This window comes from Melanotaenia boesemani, chromosome 4 (assembly GCF_017639745.1).
Source record: "Melanotaenia boesemani isolate fMelBoe1 chromosome 4, fMelBoe1.pri, whole genome shotgun sequence".
Lineage (NCBI taxonomy): Eukaryota > Metazoa > Chordata > Actinopteri > Atheriniformes > Melanotaeniidae > Melanotaenia > Melanotaenia boesemani.
This window is the reverse complement of record NC_055685.1, coordinates 3415081-3433795: the sequence shown is the minus strand read 5'-3', so window position 1 is coordinate 3433795 and position 18715 is coordinate 3415081. Positions and strand designations below refer to the sequence as shown.

Below are 18715 nucleotides of genomic sequence, written 5' to 3'. Positions count from 1 at the left end.
TGCACAGAGCAAGTTTACATGATGCTGTTCAATGAAAATGTCAACCGAGTAAAGAGGAGAAGCACTGCCATACGAAAGACTTGCTTCTCTGGATGTCATTATATGAGACGTCACACTGATCTTTGAAGTTTTCCTCCAGCTGCAGCCATGTTTGCTTTACTAAGGAGACAGCTGAACCTCTTCACCCTGCAGCACCAGACATGTTTCTCTTCATGCTTTTACATTTCCATCAGACAGGACTGGAAGCTGCACTCTTCTGACAGCATGGAAATTTAAATGAAGGAGTATAGCAAACGTGTGTGTTCAGCCTGGATTAACAGCTCTTTCCAAACTATTTTAACAAAAACATCTAAACCTCTCTGTAGAGTAGATCTATAGATAAAACTGTCTGTTTAGAGTGTGTGCAATTACATACTGCATCAAACACCATGATGCTGGAAGTATTTCATTAAAGAAGGGTTTGGGGGGATGCAGAGTGGTGTGGAGATCACCATGAAGAGGAGCATCAGGCAACAACAACTACGAAATGCTGAGTAGCTGATATCTTGGATTCAGAAAGAATAAATGCAGGTTCTTCTGTAAAACCATCAGTATGCTCAGTCCCCAAACCATTTAACCATGAACTGCAGGTTAACATTAATTTTGTTGAATATGAATGAAACCCTGTCCAGTTCATCAAGTGATGAATTAATGAAATAATTTCACTTATTTCCCCTGGCAGTACCAGCACTACATTTCTAAATAAAGAATATCCCATGGTGCATCATGTAGCCACTGACGCTGTTGTTTACTGTGTTGTTTACTGTGTTGTTTACTGTGTTGTTTACTCAGTTGTTTACTCTGTTGTGGCAATTACTAGAAAAGAAAGGAAGAAAGATAGTTAAAAAGAAAGTCTTGCTAAACTTTTTTTTCTCAGTGAGGCTCCTCCTAACGACTGCTAATCCAGCATCATCTTCATCCTGTCTCTCCTCTGAGATCTCGCCAGCCAGTTAAAGTCAGTCTGATGTTGACTCTCTTGTCTTAGCTCTTGCTCTGTCCCTTTCTCTCTTTCTTTTCCTCTCTTCCACTGGTAATGTTGTCTTGTGTTTCTTTCTAAATCAGCCATGGTGCGTGTTGATAGCAGCCACTGTGTTGATATCCAGTTGCTGGCATATGGCACATAAAGTGAAATGCTGCTAGAAAGTGATGCAGAATCCTGGGGGGGTGGGAAGTTGTGATGTCTGGTTTCTGAGTATCAAGACGCTGCAGGTTAACGATGGCTCCAGGATTGTACATAATCAATATCACTGAGCCATCAAAACCGGTCAGAAACACATAGCTTTAAAGTCAGAAAGTTACATAATGCTACTTTAAAAATTTAAGAAATGTAAAAATCTATTAAAGTTTAAAGTCGATCATTTGAAATGTGTTTAGAGCAACAGTTATTTTGTTCTCTGCTGGAAAAGATAATAAAGTTGTTTATAGAATTTTCATTTAAAAAATAATTTAAAAAGAAAAATTTAAAGAGATGTATAATGTGACTGCACTGAGTTGCATTTCCAATTTGGTTTAGTTTCCCCTCTAAACATTTGTCTATTATAACTTCTGATTAGCTGGTAATTTTAGGAATCTAGCAGAAACATTGGTTAGTCATCAAAAACAGTTCATTTAGAGCCTTGTTTGCCTTACATGAAGGTTACATAAATGTTTAAAATAATTTAAAAATGACAGGTTTAGTCCCTGCTCCTCTTTTAACGCTCAGAAAAAGTTTTTTTCTGACTTTCTTAGAGCTAGTTCTGTCACCTGCAATCGCTCAGAGTGCTGAGTTTAGTTTTTAGCCTGATATTAAAAACCTTTTCTTGATTTTTTCCTTAGTTTTTTCCAAAACAGACTCCTCTATCCTGCTAACTGCTCTGGAGCAGCCTACTCTGTATCCATGGCAACAGTTGCCTCCCTCTTCACCTCCTGCCAACAAGGGAATGTCTACCCAGACATCCATCCATCCATCCATCCATTGTCTGTACCCGCAGTGCAGGGTTGCCAGGGTGCCAGAGCCTATCCCAGAAGCTACTAGGCAAGAGGCATGATGAAAAAAAAAAGAAAAGTTATAATGTAAAAAAATGAAGATTTACTCATTTAAACCAGGGTGCAAATATGGTGGTAAAATGTATTCATTCATTGGTAAATGTTTCATATTTAAGTACTTATAAACATTATAATCTTTGGTCAGTTTTATCTCAGTGATGTGGAATAAAATGGTAAATTTCCAGTGTAAAAAATTCTGTTGGACGAACTACACACTGACTGGAAATATATATATAAATATAATGAAAGATGTGATTCAGAAAGCTCACATAGTAAACTGTCTTGTTATCTACTTGTTATATTTTTTAAATAAACATGACAGTACAAAAAAAGAAGAAAGAAAGAAATAACTATATCTCTAGACAGATGCTACATTTTTCCAGTTGAATCGAACCATATAAAATTCATCAGACCAAGATAACGAGACCTAAAATAAATCTGTGTTTAAATGGATGTCAACAGGTCTGATCCGTGGAGAGCTGCCATTAAACTGACACACTTACCTCATGTAAACATGAAGGCACCCTCCTCTCAGAGTAAACTGTGATGTACTGAGAGATGCTGCTGCTGGAGTCACAGCGCCCCCTGCAGAGGCAGCGAGGAACTGCAGAACCTGCAGGACGTGTTACAGCTTCACACTTTACACTCGCTTGGTCCACAGCTCAACCAACACCATGAAAATAAATAATAACAATTTAGTTTATTAGAGAATATATATATATATATATATATACTTTAATCTTTATTCATTTATTTCATCATTATATTTTTGGGTGCTTTGCTAATTATTGATGTTGATAATATCTGGGTATTTGTCATTAACACTTTTCCAACAAATGGGGCCTAAAGTACAGGGTTACACTAAATTCCTAATAAAAATGCCAGTCAATGGTTCAATTTTTAAAAATCAACGTATAATATTTAGGTGTTGAAATTTAAAGAAAAAAGTTTGATTTTGTTTCAAAAGTTTTCTGAGATTTTCTTAATTGTCAGATTTTTTTAATCATCTGAATAAAACTAATTGAGACTATTGAGCCATTTAGTATTTTTATCAGCATTAAAGGACAATCTTTTCAGTCATTTCACATCACCTTTCTGTTTTACTTCTCAAGTTTCAACTTCATGTTTCTCATTTATCGTATACATATTTCTCATGTTTCAAGAAAAATTCTAAATATTGTTTTTCTTCCAACATTTTGTGTGAAGTTACATAAAACATCAGTATGAAACATGAAAAAATACAGAAAATATCTGCTAAAACTGTCAGCTAGTGTTAGATAACCTGAGGAGGATTCATGTTGAAGATACTGAGGACGAAAGTGACAAATCTTATTTTTTGTGGTGTTGTCAGAGAGCTGACCCTTCAAACACTGAAAACTCATATTTGTAGTCAACACTCCTTTTAGTGTGTGAATGCATGCTCACAGTGCATGTGTGTGTCAGTGTGACAGCTTGGAGGAAGACTTCCTGCAGTGTTTGTCACAGTTCTGTCTTCAGATCAATATTTGCCTTCTGCCGTGATGGCAGGCTGCTGACACAAACATGCACAGACAGACAGCTGATGATGGATCTGGAAAAATAATCATGACAGCAAACCAGTCTTTGGGCTCTTTAACCTCTATTACAAAAGAAAAAAAGAACAGAACAAAAAGCCTCTAGAAGGTCACACCAGAAAAATGTTTATTCAAACCTTGTGAACTGGGAGGGGCCTAAATGTTTGACAAACCAGCTGTGAAAGCCAACAGAAAATACCACAGCATTACAGCGAAGGGAGTAGAGAAACAGAGGAAATGAAACAAGCTTTAACAATACAGAAGTTTACATAACAATGGTTTAAAGCCTTGATTAGATTATATGGAAGAATTGTCCCAGTGACCAGTGACCATTATTTGTCTTACCAAATTTGCATTTAAGTAACTTTGATGTCGTTGGAGTTATTATTGTCTGTATGTTACCAAGGGTAATATATAAAAAAGCACACAAAAAGACAAAACAGAAATAAAGTTTTAACCATATTTATTTCTGTAGAAAATAAGGAGGTACTTCCCTTTTTCTTCACTTGCCGTCCTACTCAGAGTTAGTTTACTTAACCCGAATGTGCCCACACACCACACAGACAGATAATCCGCATAAATACCAGCACCTGGAAATGGTGCCCAATTAAACCTCACTCAATTGCACATCAAACCACTGCAAATAAACACTGCATCACCCAAAGTAAACAACTGTTGATAAACTATATCATTAGCTGTTTGTTTTACACATTTTCCTTCACTTTTTTTTACGCCTTTTTCCTGGTCATTATCCTGCCAGGCCCCCATCAGAACTTTTCCAGTACTGCACCATATCCAGTTCAAACTGCTCCTCTATACCTTCAAGGCCATCGGTAACCTCACTCCTCCATATCTGTCCGATACCATCCACATCACCACCCCATCCCGCTCCCTTAGATCCTCCTCCTCCATAAATGTGACTGTGCCCCATGTCCGCCTCAGCACCACGGGGAGCAGAGCCTTCAGTCGCTCTGCTCTCCAGCTTTGGAATTCTGTGCCACCAGACATCAGGAACTCTGAAACTCTAGTCATTTTTAAATCCAGAATCAAAACTCATCTGTTCAAAATTGCTTCGTCATTGTAACCAGTAAACTACAAATTTACTCTGCCAGTTTATTCATTTCTGTTTTTTGTTGTTGTTGTTGTTTGTTTGTTTTTTTTTTGTTTTGTTTTGTTTTGTTGGTTTTCTTGTTTGTTTGTTTGTTTGTTGTTTTTCATTGTCATTAGTGCACTTTGTTTTATTCCTGATTGCTTGTTTTTATTGCTGATTTCTTTTATATGTTATTGTTTTTATGTTGTAAAGTGTCCTTGGGGGTCTTGAAAGATGCTTTGAAATAAAATGTATTATTATTATTATTATTATTATAACAAACTGATCAACAAAGCCGGTTCTGTGCTTGGAGTAACTCTGGAGCCGCTGGAGTTGATCATCAAAAAAAGAATTCTGTACAAGCTGACGAAGATAATGGAAGATCCTTCACACCCTCTACACAACGCCGTGACGAAACAACAGAGTGTGTTCAGTGGGAGGCTTGTTCAAGTCCGATGCAAGACAGAGAGATACAGAAGATCCTTCCTTCCAGCAGCTATCAGGCTGAAGAACAAAGCCCTTAATTAATTAATGTGATTGTTTTACTAAAAAATTACTACTACTACAATATTGAATTTCCCTTTGGGATTAATAAAGTATTTTTCATTTCATTTCATTATTATTATTATATAGGAAGAGCCCAGTGCTAAAAGTCCCGCTTTTGTCAGTTTCAAGTTGTCCGTCCTTGATGCATATATCAGTACCAGTGTTTACTGAGCAACCAACGTTTTTCTTGAAAAAAGTGCCGATGTCCTATTTCAGAGCAATGGGTTTAGCTACGATCCTCTATTGTTAATCCTAAAAGCACCAAAGTCCTGTAAACGGGACATGCTGTTTATATCAGATAAGTAATGTTGGTCAGTGAAAGGTAGGAAACTGGTGTGGATGCTGGGCATTCATACGATTATGGTACTTTTCTTCATGTTACCTATTCACCTGCTATATTGTAACTGTAAATACTTTGCCTTTCAATCTGAAATCCAATATACAGGACTGATGTTACGGGTAAAACAATTTATAGGTTTATTCAGGGGGTTAGGGTAGGCTACTCTGTGGGTTAGGGTAGGCTACTCGGGGGTTAGGGTAGGTTTACTCTCTGGGTTAGGGTAGGTCTGTGCTTTATTTCTCTGAACTTGTGAAACCCTCCTGTTCTACACTTGGCATAAATGGGTTTTCTGAAGAGCTTCATTCACAGAGGCAGGATACTGATAAGAAGCAGATTTTTCAAGTGAGTTGTTCACACTTAGTTCAGTCATTATGTTGTACATATATATGTACAACATAACGACTGAACTAAGTGTAAACAACCACCATTCTATAGCTATACCACCGTTAAGCTATAAGTTAACCATGATACTACATTGTATTTCCACAATGAGTGTGTTAGGAGAGAAAGATGCTGTGGTGGTCAAACACCTGGTTGCAGGTATCAGGTGCAGATGGAACTGGTTTTGGCTCAAATTAGAAGGTAAAGTCATGGTGAAAGGACAAAAGCTGCCGTTTCATCTGTCAGATGTGTTTATTATACATCCATACTGGCCTGTAACTGATTTTTTCTCAAAATGCACCAGATTAATGCTTTAAAATATAAAATGTCCAAAGTTTTCTTCCAGGAGCGCTTGCCCCAGACCCCCAGAGGGGATTTATCCTTCCCATCTTTTTCATCCCTGACCTGTTTTTATGTTTGTCTCATGCTCTTTTTAGTGTCTACTCAGATCAATAAAGCCCACCACAGCCTCCTCAACAACCACCTCCACAGAAAGTGTTCAGCGTACCCATCAGGTAAAACCTAGACTACCTCTGCTTTGCACAGCCCCCTAACAAAGATACAAGGTGTGGACAATGAGTTGGCATGTTGTTATTCCATGTTACGTTCTTCATGAATATGGGTTGCTGCAGTTCAACCAGTTAAATTGTAGGTCAGTTTCTGTTTGTTGTTTCAAGTTTTTTACTCCATGTGCCCCTTTTTAACTTTGAGCACCTGCCTGTCTCTGCACGGCCCTGGTCACCAGGGCCAAATATTAACCTAATATTTCAAAAACTAATTTAATGATATTTATGTTTATGTTAAATGTTTTCACTGCACCAGCAGCAGCTCTTTTCATATTTTTCTGTATATCTTCTGCTGCTTTTTAATATTTGACAAGAAATTTGTTCATAATGGAAAAAACCCAATTAAGCTTCTCAAAGCTGAACTAATGGCTGGAATAAGACCAGAAATCTAGATGAGCTGAGGAAGAGAAATGACGTGAAGGATGTAAAGCAGATGGAGTCCAAGGAGATGAAGCTGAAACCTTTTCTTCAATTAAACGTGACGGGGAATGAAAGAACACGGACTGATATCACAGACAAGCTTGGAACACTGATGAGGACACAGAGGGAATGTTGGGAATGCAGAATTCACCTAGAATTCACTCCATAGGAGTAATTCTGACTCCAGTGGCTCCTCAGTTTCAGATTATTCTGCAACAACACAGTAAAATTTCCCTTTGGGAACTAATGAAGCATTTTACTCTTTTTAATCTCTTGTGCCACCTTTACATGTTTTCAAGACAAAATATTTTCATTTTTAATAATATTACAAAAATAGACTTGAAGACAAAATCAATCATTTACATTAAAAAAGCTGAAGGTTTAACCTAATAAAATGAATTTTACAGTTTATAAAATCATGCTTCCACATTAGTGCTTGCACTGAGATATCATGTGCATCACTCTCACCCAGTTCTATGCAGTTCTCTGAAAAAATAACAAGTAAGATAAAGCTAGAAAGACTGACAAGAGGAGGAAGTGACAAAAACAATAACTAAGAAGCACAGGTGAAAAGTTCAGACTACAGCTTTTCATTTCATTCATTTTCATTTTAACACTTATTTTTACTCCGCCACAAAATTGTGTCCTCTTAGATTTCTGTTGTTTCCACTGCAGAGTGAAGCTGAAGCTCCTCAGTCAAGCTCACGATGACTGTTCCACAGATTTATTACAGCCCCCAAGTGGCAGGAAAACAATATAACATGTAGATGTGCATTTATGAAGCCCCAACATGGAAGTTTCTGAATGATAGCCAAACTATTACATCCAAATAACCAGCTCTCACAAGGTGTCTTCACACATAGAATCATACTACATTTCATCATAGCTGTTTCATGGTCATGCTAGTCAAAACTCTTCTCTCAATATGGTGAAAGATTTTAAATGTATTTAAATTTTCTACTTATACAGATTTAATAAGGACAGAGTAAAAAGCTAAAAGGACAGAGAGAACCAGGTTCTCTCCAAACAAGGACAGAGTCTGTTTGAGCAAAGGTGAGACATAAATATTCATAACTCATTCCTGCTGGTCAGTGAAGGGAACACATGAACTTTAAATGAGTGCTCGGGTTAAATGGGACATTTTATGCCAGTAAAAGGCTCATTGACTGTTGTTTAAGTGTTTGGTGAATATTAATGAAGACAGAGTCACTTTTACTGCAACAACTCAAGTGAAAACAGACCTCTGGAGACTCTGCAGTAACTAACATCAGTTTACTCCAACCTGAATGCACTGGAAGCTATGAAATATTCTACATCTCCTATAAGAATTACAGTCACATTTCACATTTTATTGCTTTTTAGGGCTTCCAGTGCATTAAAAATCCACATGCATTAAATTTAAATTAAATCTGTCTCGTTTAATCAATGTTTAAAATGTACCACCATTAGCATCATTAACACATTGTATGATTCAACATTGTGAAATTTAAACCGAAGAAGAAAAGAAGCTAAGGTTAGATCATTTATTCATGAAGTGGTATTGATGGTTTCACTGGTTTGGATTGAAAATTACTATAGACTGGAGTCCACCGAATTAACAGTCCTGTAAACAGTTAACAGAACACCACACTCCAAATTACCCCAAAAATCATGTAAATAGATTACAAAACATCAATGTACATTAGATCTTATTTAAGTGAGTGCAAAGAAAATTTTCACCAACCAAAAATACGAAATAATATGTGAGCTGAACTCATATCCTAGATAGTAAAATAGAATTAGCCCAAATTACGGCTTTGACTACATATGTGGCCCAGAGGAGATTTTCCATAATCCAAGCCAAGCTGAGAACTGACATCTGACCAAAAGTAGCCCCCACTGGGCCCAAACTGCTATTTGGGAATGTGTCACAAATACAAACTATCAGGGTGAAATTAATTATTTGACATGATGTTCTGGCAGAGTTCAAAACTGAACACAACTATCCTGTGAACAAGTGGCAACATAGCAAAAGATTTAAAAATATTAACTCGCTTTTGGCTGTTTCATTTCCAGCATGACACTCGCAGAGATGAAATATCTGCAAACCTTCATCCTTTGTTCGCTTCTCCTCTTCCTCTTTTTGTCCTTCATTTTCTAAGCTGCTCACCTGATGGATTCTTTAACCTTTTAATGTTAATCTGTTTGTCAGTTGACTTGAGAAAAAAAACATTACCATCCCCAAACACCGTCAACTCAGCGTGAAGACGACAGGCAGACTCAAGTTTTTTCATTTATTTATTTTCTAAACGATATCACATAACCTACAAAAATGATCAACCAGGAATGTGTCTCTACAGGTGTTTAACCAGAAGACTGAGTGAGATACACTTTATTTGGAAGCAGTTTATGGTGTGATTTCATTTAATCAGTGAAAACTGTAGGCGAATGTATCCCCATCCACCTCCCTCTTTGTTCCTCCAACACAACCTCCGTATATGAGACTCTAAACATCACGTCCTACACGGTTTGGAACAAAATAGAGAATTTTTTTGGCCTCCTCATTTTGTTAGTATGCATTGTAATGCAGCAATGTCCCCTCTGAAATTAAGTATTTCTAAAACTGAAATGCTAAGAAGTTATTTTCAACACCATTAATACTTACATGACACAATATTTGCTTTGCAAAGATCATGGCACACAAAATACTTTAGTTAATTAATTAAATACATTAAATAATTTCAATATCAGAGCTCTTTGTGAGAAGTGTTTGGCTCTTAAAAGAGCCGTTGTGGTTGTGGAAGGGAGGTGATGGGGTCTACTTGGCCTTGGCGGGCTTCTCGGTCTTCTTGGGCAGCAGGACCGCCTGGATGTTGGGCAGCACGCCGCCCTGAGCGATCGTCACTCCGCCCAGCAGCTTGTTGAGCTCCTCGTCGTTGCGGACAGCCAGCTGCAGGTGACGGGGGATGATACGAGTCTTCTTGTTGTCTCGTGCGGCGTTTCCAGCCAGCTCCAGGATCTCAGCGGTCAGATACTCCAGCACAGCAGCCAGGTACACGGGGGCTCCGGCTCCCACGCGCTGCGCATAGTTTCCTTTACGCAGCAGCCTGTGAACACGACCGACTGGGAACTGGAGTCCAGCTCGGGAGGAGCGGGTCTTTGCCTTGGCTCTGGCTTTGCCTCCGGTCTTTCCGCGGCCACTCATGGTTTAGATCTTGTCCTCTTAACTCGAAAACTCAGAGAAAATGTGAGTGAAGCAGCAGAAAGCCTCCTTAAATGTAGGAGAGCGCGGGCTGGATCCCTGACAGACCAACCAGAGAACAGGCTTCCCGCAGAGCTGCAGAGGGCGGCTCCTTCTCCATTTCAGCGGGCATTTTCAAGCCACTTTTCTCCAATAAGCGGGGCACATTCAGGCGGGAGGAGGCTCTTCGAGGCGGGGCTGAGCTCCGAGAGGAGCTGCTCACCAATCAGGAGCCGGAGGTCTGAAGCAGGCGGTTCCAGTTTCACTCCCGGTCCCCCAGTTTAAAAGCAGCCGGTCTTCTCTTTCTAACTATTTTCTCCTGATCAGAGAAAGCTGAAGAAATGGCAAGAACCAAGCAGACTGCTCGTAAATCCACTGGAGGCAAAGCTCCCAGGAAGCAGCTGGCCACCAAGGCTGCCCGTAAAAGCGCCCCGGCCACCGGCGGCGTGAAGAAGCCTCACCGCTACAGGCCCGGTACTGTAGCTCTCAGAGAGATCCGTCGCTACCAGAAATCCACGGAGCTGCTCATCCGGAAGCTGCCCTTCCAGCGCCTGGTCAGAGAAATCGCTCAGGACTTCAAGACCGACCTGCGTTTCCAGAGCTCTGCTGTCATGGCTCTGCAGGAGGCCAGCGAGGCTTACCTGGTCGGTCTCTTCGAGGACACCAACCTGTGCGCCATCCACGCCAAGAGGGTCACCATCATGCCCAAAGACATCCAGCTGGCCCGCCGCATCCGTGGAGAGAGAGCTTAAACTCACAAATACTCCACTAAACAACAACAACGGCTCTTTTAAGAGCCAAACACACTCCTCAAGAGCTGCATCTCCTAGATAGATCATAATCATTATTTAACATGTCAGGATGTTTATCTCCTCATTGTTGACATGTATTAAAATTAGGTTTAAAAAATGTATGTTAAATTGATATTTTAATTATTATAAGTGGCCATTAAACATGAACAAAATCTACATTTTGTACTTCCAATGATGCATTTATACCCAGAGTCCTTGATTGCCTCAGTCACGACATTCTGTCAGACATCCTGTATTAACATATTTCCATCTGTTAAATGTGATTAAAAAAAAAGAAATTGTTCATAGATTTATAGAATTTGATATTCAATATGACTTAGGTTAGTGGAAACGTATTATCACTCTACCCAGGTACCCAGAGATGACATTTCTGGGTCCTGTGTTGTATTTTAAGGTGAACAGTTTTTCATGTACTGGGGATTTTAATGCGTAGTAGCAGGGAAGATTCAGGAGTTTGTAATGCTTTTCATGAATTCTCTATTACATATAATAGAAAATCACAGAGCAGATGACCTGTTAGGTAATTATCCAGAGCCTACTGACTTTTATCCATCAAATTTTATTTAGACTGTTTAAATATTTATTAAAACTGCCTTTTCCCCTTTGCTTTCCATGTTCCATGAACCAGTGACTGACTAATAATCACCTAAATTTATTCCTAATTAACTTATATTTCACCTATTCCCTGTGCATCTCTATTCACTCACTATCACTGTTTTATCTTCCCTCTTTACTCTCGCATTACTTTCTCACACATACTTGTTCACTTATGTGGTAACACTCATTGATATTAGCTCATGTTCTACCCTTACAGCTGTTCTACGTTCATGTTGTGTAGTCGATTTAGTCATTACTGCCATTTATTTTTTTAATCGTTATACAGGAACACTGACATCCATCAGTTTGTCATTTTTCTTTCCCCAAGCTTTATTTTTATCATTTCATTATGCAAACAGAAACTGATTTATTTACTTTATTACCTTGCCCTGTTGTCTTATGTCAATAAAAGGTTTATTTTTTGAAAGGTTTCCCTTGTTTTGTTGTCTTGTCCTGTCGGTGCCAGTCCCACCAGTGGGCCAAGTGAGTTTTTAGTTAAACCAAGTTGTTACTCAGGGAGACTTTTCCTTTTACATTCAAGGCAAAGCAACTTTATTTTTACAGCACAATTCAACAACATGGTGATTTAAAGGGCTTTACAAAGACATTAAAACATAAGAATATATGAAGCGTGATTTAAAATAAAAAAACAAAAAGGGAAGGACATAAACTAAGCATGATCAAGTTTTTTTTTTTTTTTTGCTTTTTTGTTTTGTTTTTTGTTTTTGTTTTTTTAATCCAGCTTAAGCGAGACAGTGCAGATTTGGATTTACGTACAAACCACTGAAATGTAGCTGAGAGACAGTCTCTCTGTCTGAAGGGGATATTCGGTGATGTTCGGTGTATTCATTGTTGACTTTAAGTACTGACATTACATGCTACCACACAGCTGGCTTTAATAATTAGATGAAAGTAAGCCCTAACAAGTTATTCATTTAACCTTACAAAAGTGAATTGTAAGGATGTTAACAATAAGAAATATAGAGGCTAATGAGGACCATCATGTCTGATCTTCAATAAATGCTACCTGGTTGGTTGAGATGAATATTTCCCTCCAAAAATGTATGAAATTGTTGTGCTGTTTACACTTTTTAATGTATTGTCCAACATGACTTGATCATCACTTAAATCAACATTAACATAATAATACATTCATGTATGTGGGCTACATGTATAAGGGCTGGGTGATCATCCAATGCCAAGTAAATCCAGAGCAAGTATTGCCAATGCCACTACTTGTTTGAAATTTCATTAAATTCATTAAATCATTAAATGATTTTGTCTTTAATGGTTGATCATGACAGTACAAAGATTTTTGTCAAAACCTTTTTATTAACCTGAATGGCAGAACACAAATTTAAGCTTTTCTTGTTTGTAAGAATATATATATATATATATATATATATATATATATATATATATATATATATATATATATAAATTCAACAATGTTGAGATGGAGAAATTCTTGCTGGTCATTGTACATGCACGGCTGTGTAAGTGTTCAAATTAGTAAATAATAAAAATGTACTAATGTGTACAACAATAATATACATACTACAGTAGTAATGTGTTACAATAACAAAGATTATGAAAAGACAAACTTAATTTTGAGAACATCCTTTCCTTTTGATTAAATATTGTTTTTGTATTTAACTTTATTAAATAAGGAAAATTTTTATTTATACCCATAAAAAAATAATGCACAAATAATGTCTATGGATATATAAAAATGCTAAGGTGGCTTATGTGCACCATACAGTGATGTTAAAAATATATTATGTTTTTTTTCTTTTGAGTGTGTGTGTGCACGTGTGTGTGTACGACCAAAAAGAAAGACTGTACCCAAAAACACACGGTACTGTAAAAGACTGCAAAAAGAACAAAAAAAAAAAAAAACACATCAGATATGTTGTCATGTCTCATAATGCTACCTTTTTGTTAGAATATGAGTTTCTATTTTCTTATTTGCATTTCTTAATAACAGGGTAGATTTTTATTAGATTCTTTATGACATCTTATCCTACATTCTTAATTTGCTTCATATTCATAAGTACAATGGGATTTTCATACAGTCAAAAATGTTCAAAGGAGGCTGTTACATCTATTTTTTTCCCCTCCTCATGACACATTTTTGGTGCAACGTATAGTCCGAAAAATACAATGTGCAGTATTGCCCAGCCCTAGCCAAAACAAATGATGAATAGGGCAGCAGTGATTGGACGTTTAAAGGTCCCATATTATGCAAAATTCACTTTTTAATGGTTTTGGAACAGTCATACTGGTCCCCCCGCATGTGTAGGAGACCCGTAAGTGTGAAACTCTTTCAGGCGCTCTCTCTCCCCCCTGCTCCACCTCTAGGGAAGTAAGCGCTGAAATGAGCTTGTTTGAAAGTGTGTACGTTATGACGTCATAAGGGACAATAACCACTCCCCACAGAGCGATGGACCCGTCTACCGGCTCTCAAAGCCCGCCCTCTAAAAATCACCTAGCGCCCAGTGTTTTTCCCTCTTCGGCAACCCTCGTTAGCGGACATGGCTAAGCGACAGAAGCACTGTTCTGTTTGTGGCTGCATAAATGAACACGAAAACGTTTTTTTACTTCCATCCACTGAACCCACGAGGACTGAGTGGATTAATTTTATTTTTGGAGGAAATGTACCCGGAAAACTTCCAAAGGTTTTGCATGTCTGTGGCCAGCATTTCAAAGAGGACTGTTTCCACAACATGGGGGCATGGAAAGCAGGCTTCGCCAACCGTTTGAAGCTGAAGCCAGGTTCAATACCAACTGTCCGTGACACAGCTGGAGAGGTAAGAGCTGGCAGTTATTTTATCGTACCTCAGATATCTCTCCTTCTGGGTCCGACTCTGGCTCAAACTGGTAAGGGAGAACGACAGCGTCTCTACCAGTTGCCATAATGCTGCTGTTCACGAGAGCGGCATGAACGGGCATCATCCATGAACATAGTTACAAAAGAGGGGGAAAAAATTCAAGACAGGGACTAATGGAATGGCTGAAATTTTACTGGCTGGACGAGTAAAAGTCACACTAACCTTTCACTAACGTCCTGTTAGTCTTCTTGCTCGAAATTCTTCAGGAATGGGTTCCGGTGTTCCGGCGTTTGTTTATCCTTCACTACGCTGTAATCAGCGTCTAGTAACCGCTAAGGCCTAACCTGTCAATCACCTCATGACGGGCGATGCGATGGGCGGAGCCAACAGCTGAGCTGCTCCACCAGGGTTCCGCCCACCATAAACGGCACATTTCTGAAGCTGCTAAAAAGAGGGAGGTGAAGAGAAGCCGCTGCACTCAAACTGAGGGTCGATTTGTCCATACCATGGCGGAAATATTTCATTTAGATATTAATGAATGGTCTCAGATTGGGAATAAAGTGTATAATATGGGACCTTTAATGAACAAAACTATTATTTTAAACGGCTCTTTTAAATGAACGATGGGAACTGAGTCGCTGCTGTGAGCCGTTCATTTGTAAGCCAAGTTCTTTTTATATACAAGTCATCCATGCTGCCTTCACACGACACGTGTGTGCCATCGAAGTCTGATGTCCAACACAGTCTATTCACATGTCGATCTATGGGCAGAAGGTATTGTTTGGAAACGATACTCAAGGTCTATTCAAAACGTTTACTAAAATTTGCATTGATTTTGCTCAGGTTTATTCTTTTTTTTATTTGTATATCTTTTGTATATATGCACACCTGTGATAAAATCTTCTACAGTAGATTTTATATAGGAACATAGTTTAATCATTTTTTTTTATTCTCACTTTTTTCGTTTTGTTTTTTTTGCTTTTTGTTTAGTTTTGTTTTTTTATATATATATATATATATATATATATATATATATATATATATATATATATATATATATATATATATATGTTTGTTTTGGGGTTTTTTTTGTTTTTCATTGCTAAAATGTCAAAGTGAGTAAAGTTGTGTTGCATGAAAGTTGATTAAAGCCTGATTAGTTTTCATTGTGCCACAAAATTGTTTTGAGAGAAAATTCAAAATAGCGATCCCACTGTCAGAGCATGTAGATATGGAGCATCCTTATGGAACAAATACAATGAAAACACAAGCCAATCATGATGTAAAATCATGACCAACATTTGAGACTAATCCCCACCAACAGACTATACATTGTGAGGCAAGTTCAAATTATCCTGAGCCACATCTTACTTTCTAATTGTTACCAGTGATCATTTCCTTGATGAGATTAATATATATATATATATATATATATATATATATATATATATATATATATATATATATATATATATATATATATATATATATAGTTGCTATTTGAAAGGAACAGCTCTTCCAAGATCCAGCAGCACTATAAATACCATCTAAGGCAGTTTCAGTTTGACCTGTCAGCACATAAGAGGCAAATTTAGCATCTTAAAGTCTTGATAAAGATATAATAAAGAACTCGAAATGCAGGAAGATGAGAATCCCCCTCATGGTTTGTGGTGTACCTCCTGTCTGATCTCATACTCTGTATCCTAGAACATTCAGGCTGAATACATCTGGTGGTTTGTACTGTCTCAACTTTAATTTATGGCCTGTAAATTATTTTCATTTATTGTTAACCTTTTATGTTTTCTTATATTTCAATACATACATGTACTGGTAAATATGCTCTTCAGATGAGGTGGGTGGCTCTTAAAAGAGCCTTTGGTTTGTCAGTGATCTCTGCAAGGGTGTTTACTTGGAGCTGGTGTACTTGGTGACGGCCTTGGTTCCCTCAGACACGGCGTGCTTGGCCAGCTCACCGGGCAGTAGAAGGCGGACGGCAGTCTGGATCTCCCTGGAGGTGATGGTGGAGCGTTTGTTGTAATGAGCCAGACGAGACGCCTCCGCAGCGATGCGCTCAAAGATGTCGTTAACAAACGAGTTCATGATGCTCATGGCCTTGGAAGAGATACCGGTATCAGGATGGACCTGCTTCAGCACCTTGTATACATAGATGGCGTAGCTCTCCTTCCTGGTCTTTCTCTTCTTCTTTCCTCCTTTGCCGGCGGTTTTGGTCACGGCTTTCTTGGAGCCCTTCTTGGGCGCAGACTTTGCCGGTTCAGGCATGTTGTAATCTTCGATACTCTGAGGCAGCGAATACAGGACCAGAGTGCAAGGAGTCTAATTTATACAAACTGTAAGCAAATCTCAGTGCTCCATCCCCTGTGTGTGATTGGTTGAGCTGATTGACCAATGATGAGTGAGGGTGGAAATCTGATGGTGGCACGTTGTCTCCGGAAAAAGCATTTCAGGCCCTTTGTGCTGATTCACTGCTCCTCTAATGTGATTTTATCTGTGTTACAAACTATTAAAACTGAAGTTTGTGGTTAATCTGAATAAAACTTACTCTCAAAATGGAAATATGAATATATGGAAATATATATATCTTAGTAATTTAGGGTTAAAATGTAGTTTATCATTAACAAGAACAACGTGGAAAGTAATATGAGGATTTTATCTAAACGATACTTTAGGTAGGTAGGTAGGTAGGAGCCATTTATTCTACCCACCATTGTCATGCAGAATGCGGCTCAGCACGAGCGTCGCAGGTTAAGACCAGAGCCCACTCAGAGTATATCGAGGGCTCTGGCTCAGACATGACAAAATGATGAATGCCTCGTCTGAAAGAGGTGCTGCCAGAACGAGACAGATGCCACTCAATCCTTTCATACTGTAGACAGGCAGGTAGGGCAAAGAGGCAGCTGAAAGGGATTTTGGAAACTGTTTTATACACATAACTTTATTCACGCAGATTAATCTCTTTACAATTACACGCTGATAGACATCCTTACTAGGTATGACAGCCTTTTATTAACGTGGCCTCAGGTCAATGTCTAATCTTAGTAAGGATCATACCTACTTCCAACAGGAAAATTCTTTAGATCTGTCACATTTCTTTATTACAGTAATAAGTGTGTGAGGTGGATTAGATCTTTTCCATGACCCTTTATCATTAGGGCAACATTTTATATAGGTAACCACTCTTAACACTAATGTGGGTGGCCCTTAAAAGGGCCGTTATTTTCAGATTTGTTTAGTATTTAACCTCCAAAGCCGTACAGAGTACGGCCCTGCCTCTTCAGAGCATAAACCACGTCCATGGCAGTCACGGTCTTTCTCTTGGCGTGCTCGGTGTAAGTGACAGCGTCACGGATTACGTTCTCCAGGAAAACCTTCAACACACCACGAGTCTCTTCGTAGATTAGACCGGAGATACGCTTCACGCCACCACGGCGAGCCAGACGGCGGATAGCGGGTTTGGTGATTCCCTGAATGTTATCACGGAGAACCTTCCTGTGGCGCTTAGCGCCTCCTTTTCCAAGTCCCTTTCCTCCTTTGCCTCGTCCACTCATCTTTCTTGTATAGCAGAAGCGTAACAATAATCTGCCGTCTCCCGTCACTGATCTATTTAACCCCCAGCTGACGACGTATTAGAGAACAGAGGCGGGCTTGTTCTTCTTCTCTATTGTAATAAGGGTGGTTGGATTCTTTGTCTTAGCGCCGACATGAGTCAGAGTGGTCTAAATAGAGTTTAATTAGGTCAATAGTGTTATTTCACGTAGTTTTAGTTCATGTTAGAATCCGTCTGATCCCCCCGAGTTCGTTTGATGAAAAGAATCGCTGAACCCTGTTACGGTTCACATATTTATTTAGAAGTAAGAGATTACATGAGCAATTCCCCACAGTTATATCTGGAGACTGACTAGAAGCAGAAACAAGCGCTACCAGATCCAAGCAGAGTCTAAAAACTCAGGAAGTGCTATCTTATTGTATCCTTCACTCTCTACCCTAGAAACCGGCCCAGTCTGGCTCAGACGCTGTATATGTGTGTGTGCTGTTTTAACTGCAATTAACCAGCTAGTTCTAGTTTAACTACAATTAGCCACTCTAGACACCTTTAGTAAGGCTGTATTTATCTCAGATTTATTGCAGTTATTGGCAATGTATTGTTTTTTTTAATAATCTTAATTTAGTTGAAGTTATTTTGTGACAGCCTGCCTCGGTGAGAAATGACAGAATAAATGTGGACATTATTAGTAAAAAAAATGTTAAATAAAAAGAGAGAGAGAGGTAACTAATTA

At 38.6% G+C, this 18715-nt stretch overlaps 4 protein-coding genes across 4 annotated transcripts; 1 reads left to right on the top strand and 3 right to left on the bottom strand.

The window, feature by feature from the left end:
- Nucleotides 1-9556: 9556 nt before the first annotated feature.
- Nucleotides 9557-10157, bottom strand: LOC121638382 (histone H2A-like). The gene has a single exon (XM_041983120.1). The coding sequence runs from the start codon at nucleotides 10142-10144 to the stop codon at nucleotides 9758-9760; it is 387 nt and encodes a 128-aa protein (XP_041839054.1). The 5' UTR covers nucleotides 10145-10157; the 3' UTR covers nucleotides 9557-9757.
- Nucleotides 10158-10521: 364 nt separating this feature from the next.
- Nucleotides 10522-11084, top strand: LOC121638379 (histone H3). Its single transcript, XM_041983117.1, has one exon. The coding sequence runs from the start codon at nucleotides 10522-10524 to the stop codon at nucleotides 10930-10932; it is 411 nt and encodes a 136-aa protein (XP_041839051.1). The 3' UTR covers nucleotides 10933-11084.
- A 4830-nt stretch (nucleotides 11085-15914) lies between these two features.
- On the bottom strand, nucleotides 15915-16709 carry LOC121638339 (histone H2B 1/2). The gene has a single exon (XM_041983065.1). The coding sequence runs from the start codon at nucleotides 16698-16700 to the stop codon at nucleotides 16326-16328; it is 375 nt and encodes a 124-aa protein (XP_041838999.1). The 5' UTR covers nucleotides 16701-16709; the 3' UTR covers nucleotides 15915-16325.
- Nucleotides 16710-17583: 874 nt separating this feature from the next.
- On the bottom strand, nucleotides 17584-18012 carry LOC121639072 (histone H4). The gene has a single exon (XM_041984253.1). The coding sequence runs from the start codon at nucleotides 17984-17986 to the stop codon at nucleotides 17675-17677; it is 312 nt and encodes a 103-aa protein (XP_041840187.1). The 5' UTR covers nucleotides 17987-18012; the 3' UTR covers nucleotides 17584-17674.
- Between the last annotated feature and the right edge of the window lie 703 nt (nucleotides 18013-18715).

Bases quoted from the DNA above. Each gene is read 5' to 3' on its own strand.
- LOC121638382 (XM_041983120.1), bottom strand. From the start codon at position 10,144: ATGAGTGGCCGCGGAAAGACCGGAGGCAAAGCCAGAGCCAAGGCAAAG.
- LOC121638379 (XM_041983117.1), top strand. From the start codon at position 10,522: ATGGCAAGAACCAAGCAGACTGCTCGTAAATCCACTGGAGGCAAAGCT.
- LOC121638339 (XM_041983065.1), bottom strand. From the start codon at position 16,700: ATGCCTGAACCGGCAAAGTCTGCGCCCAAGAAGGGCTCCAAGAAAGCC.
- LOC121639072 (XM_041984253.1), bottom strand. From the start codon at position 17,986: ATGAGTGGACGAGGCAAAGGAGGAAAGGGACTTGGAAAAGGAGGCGCT.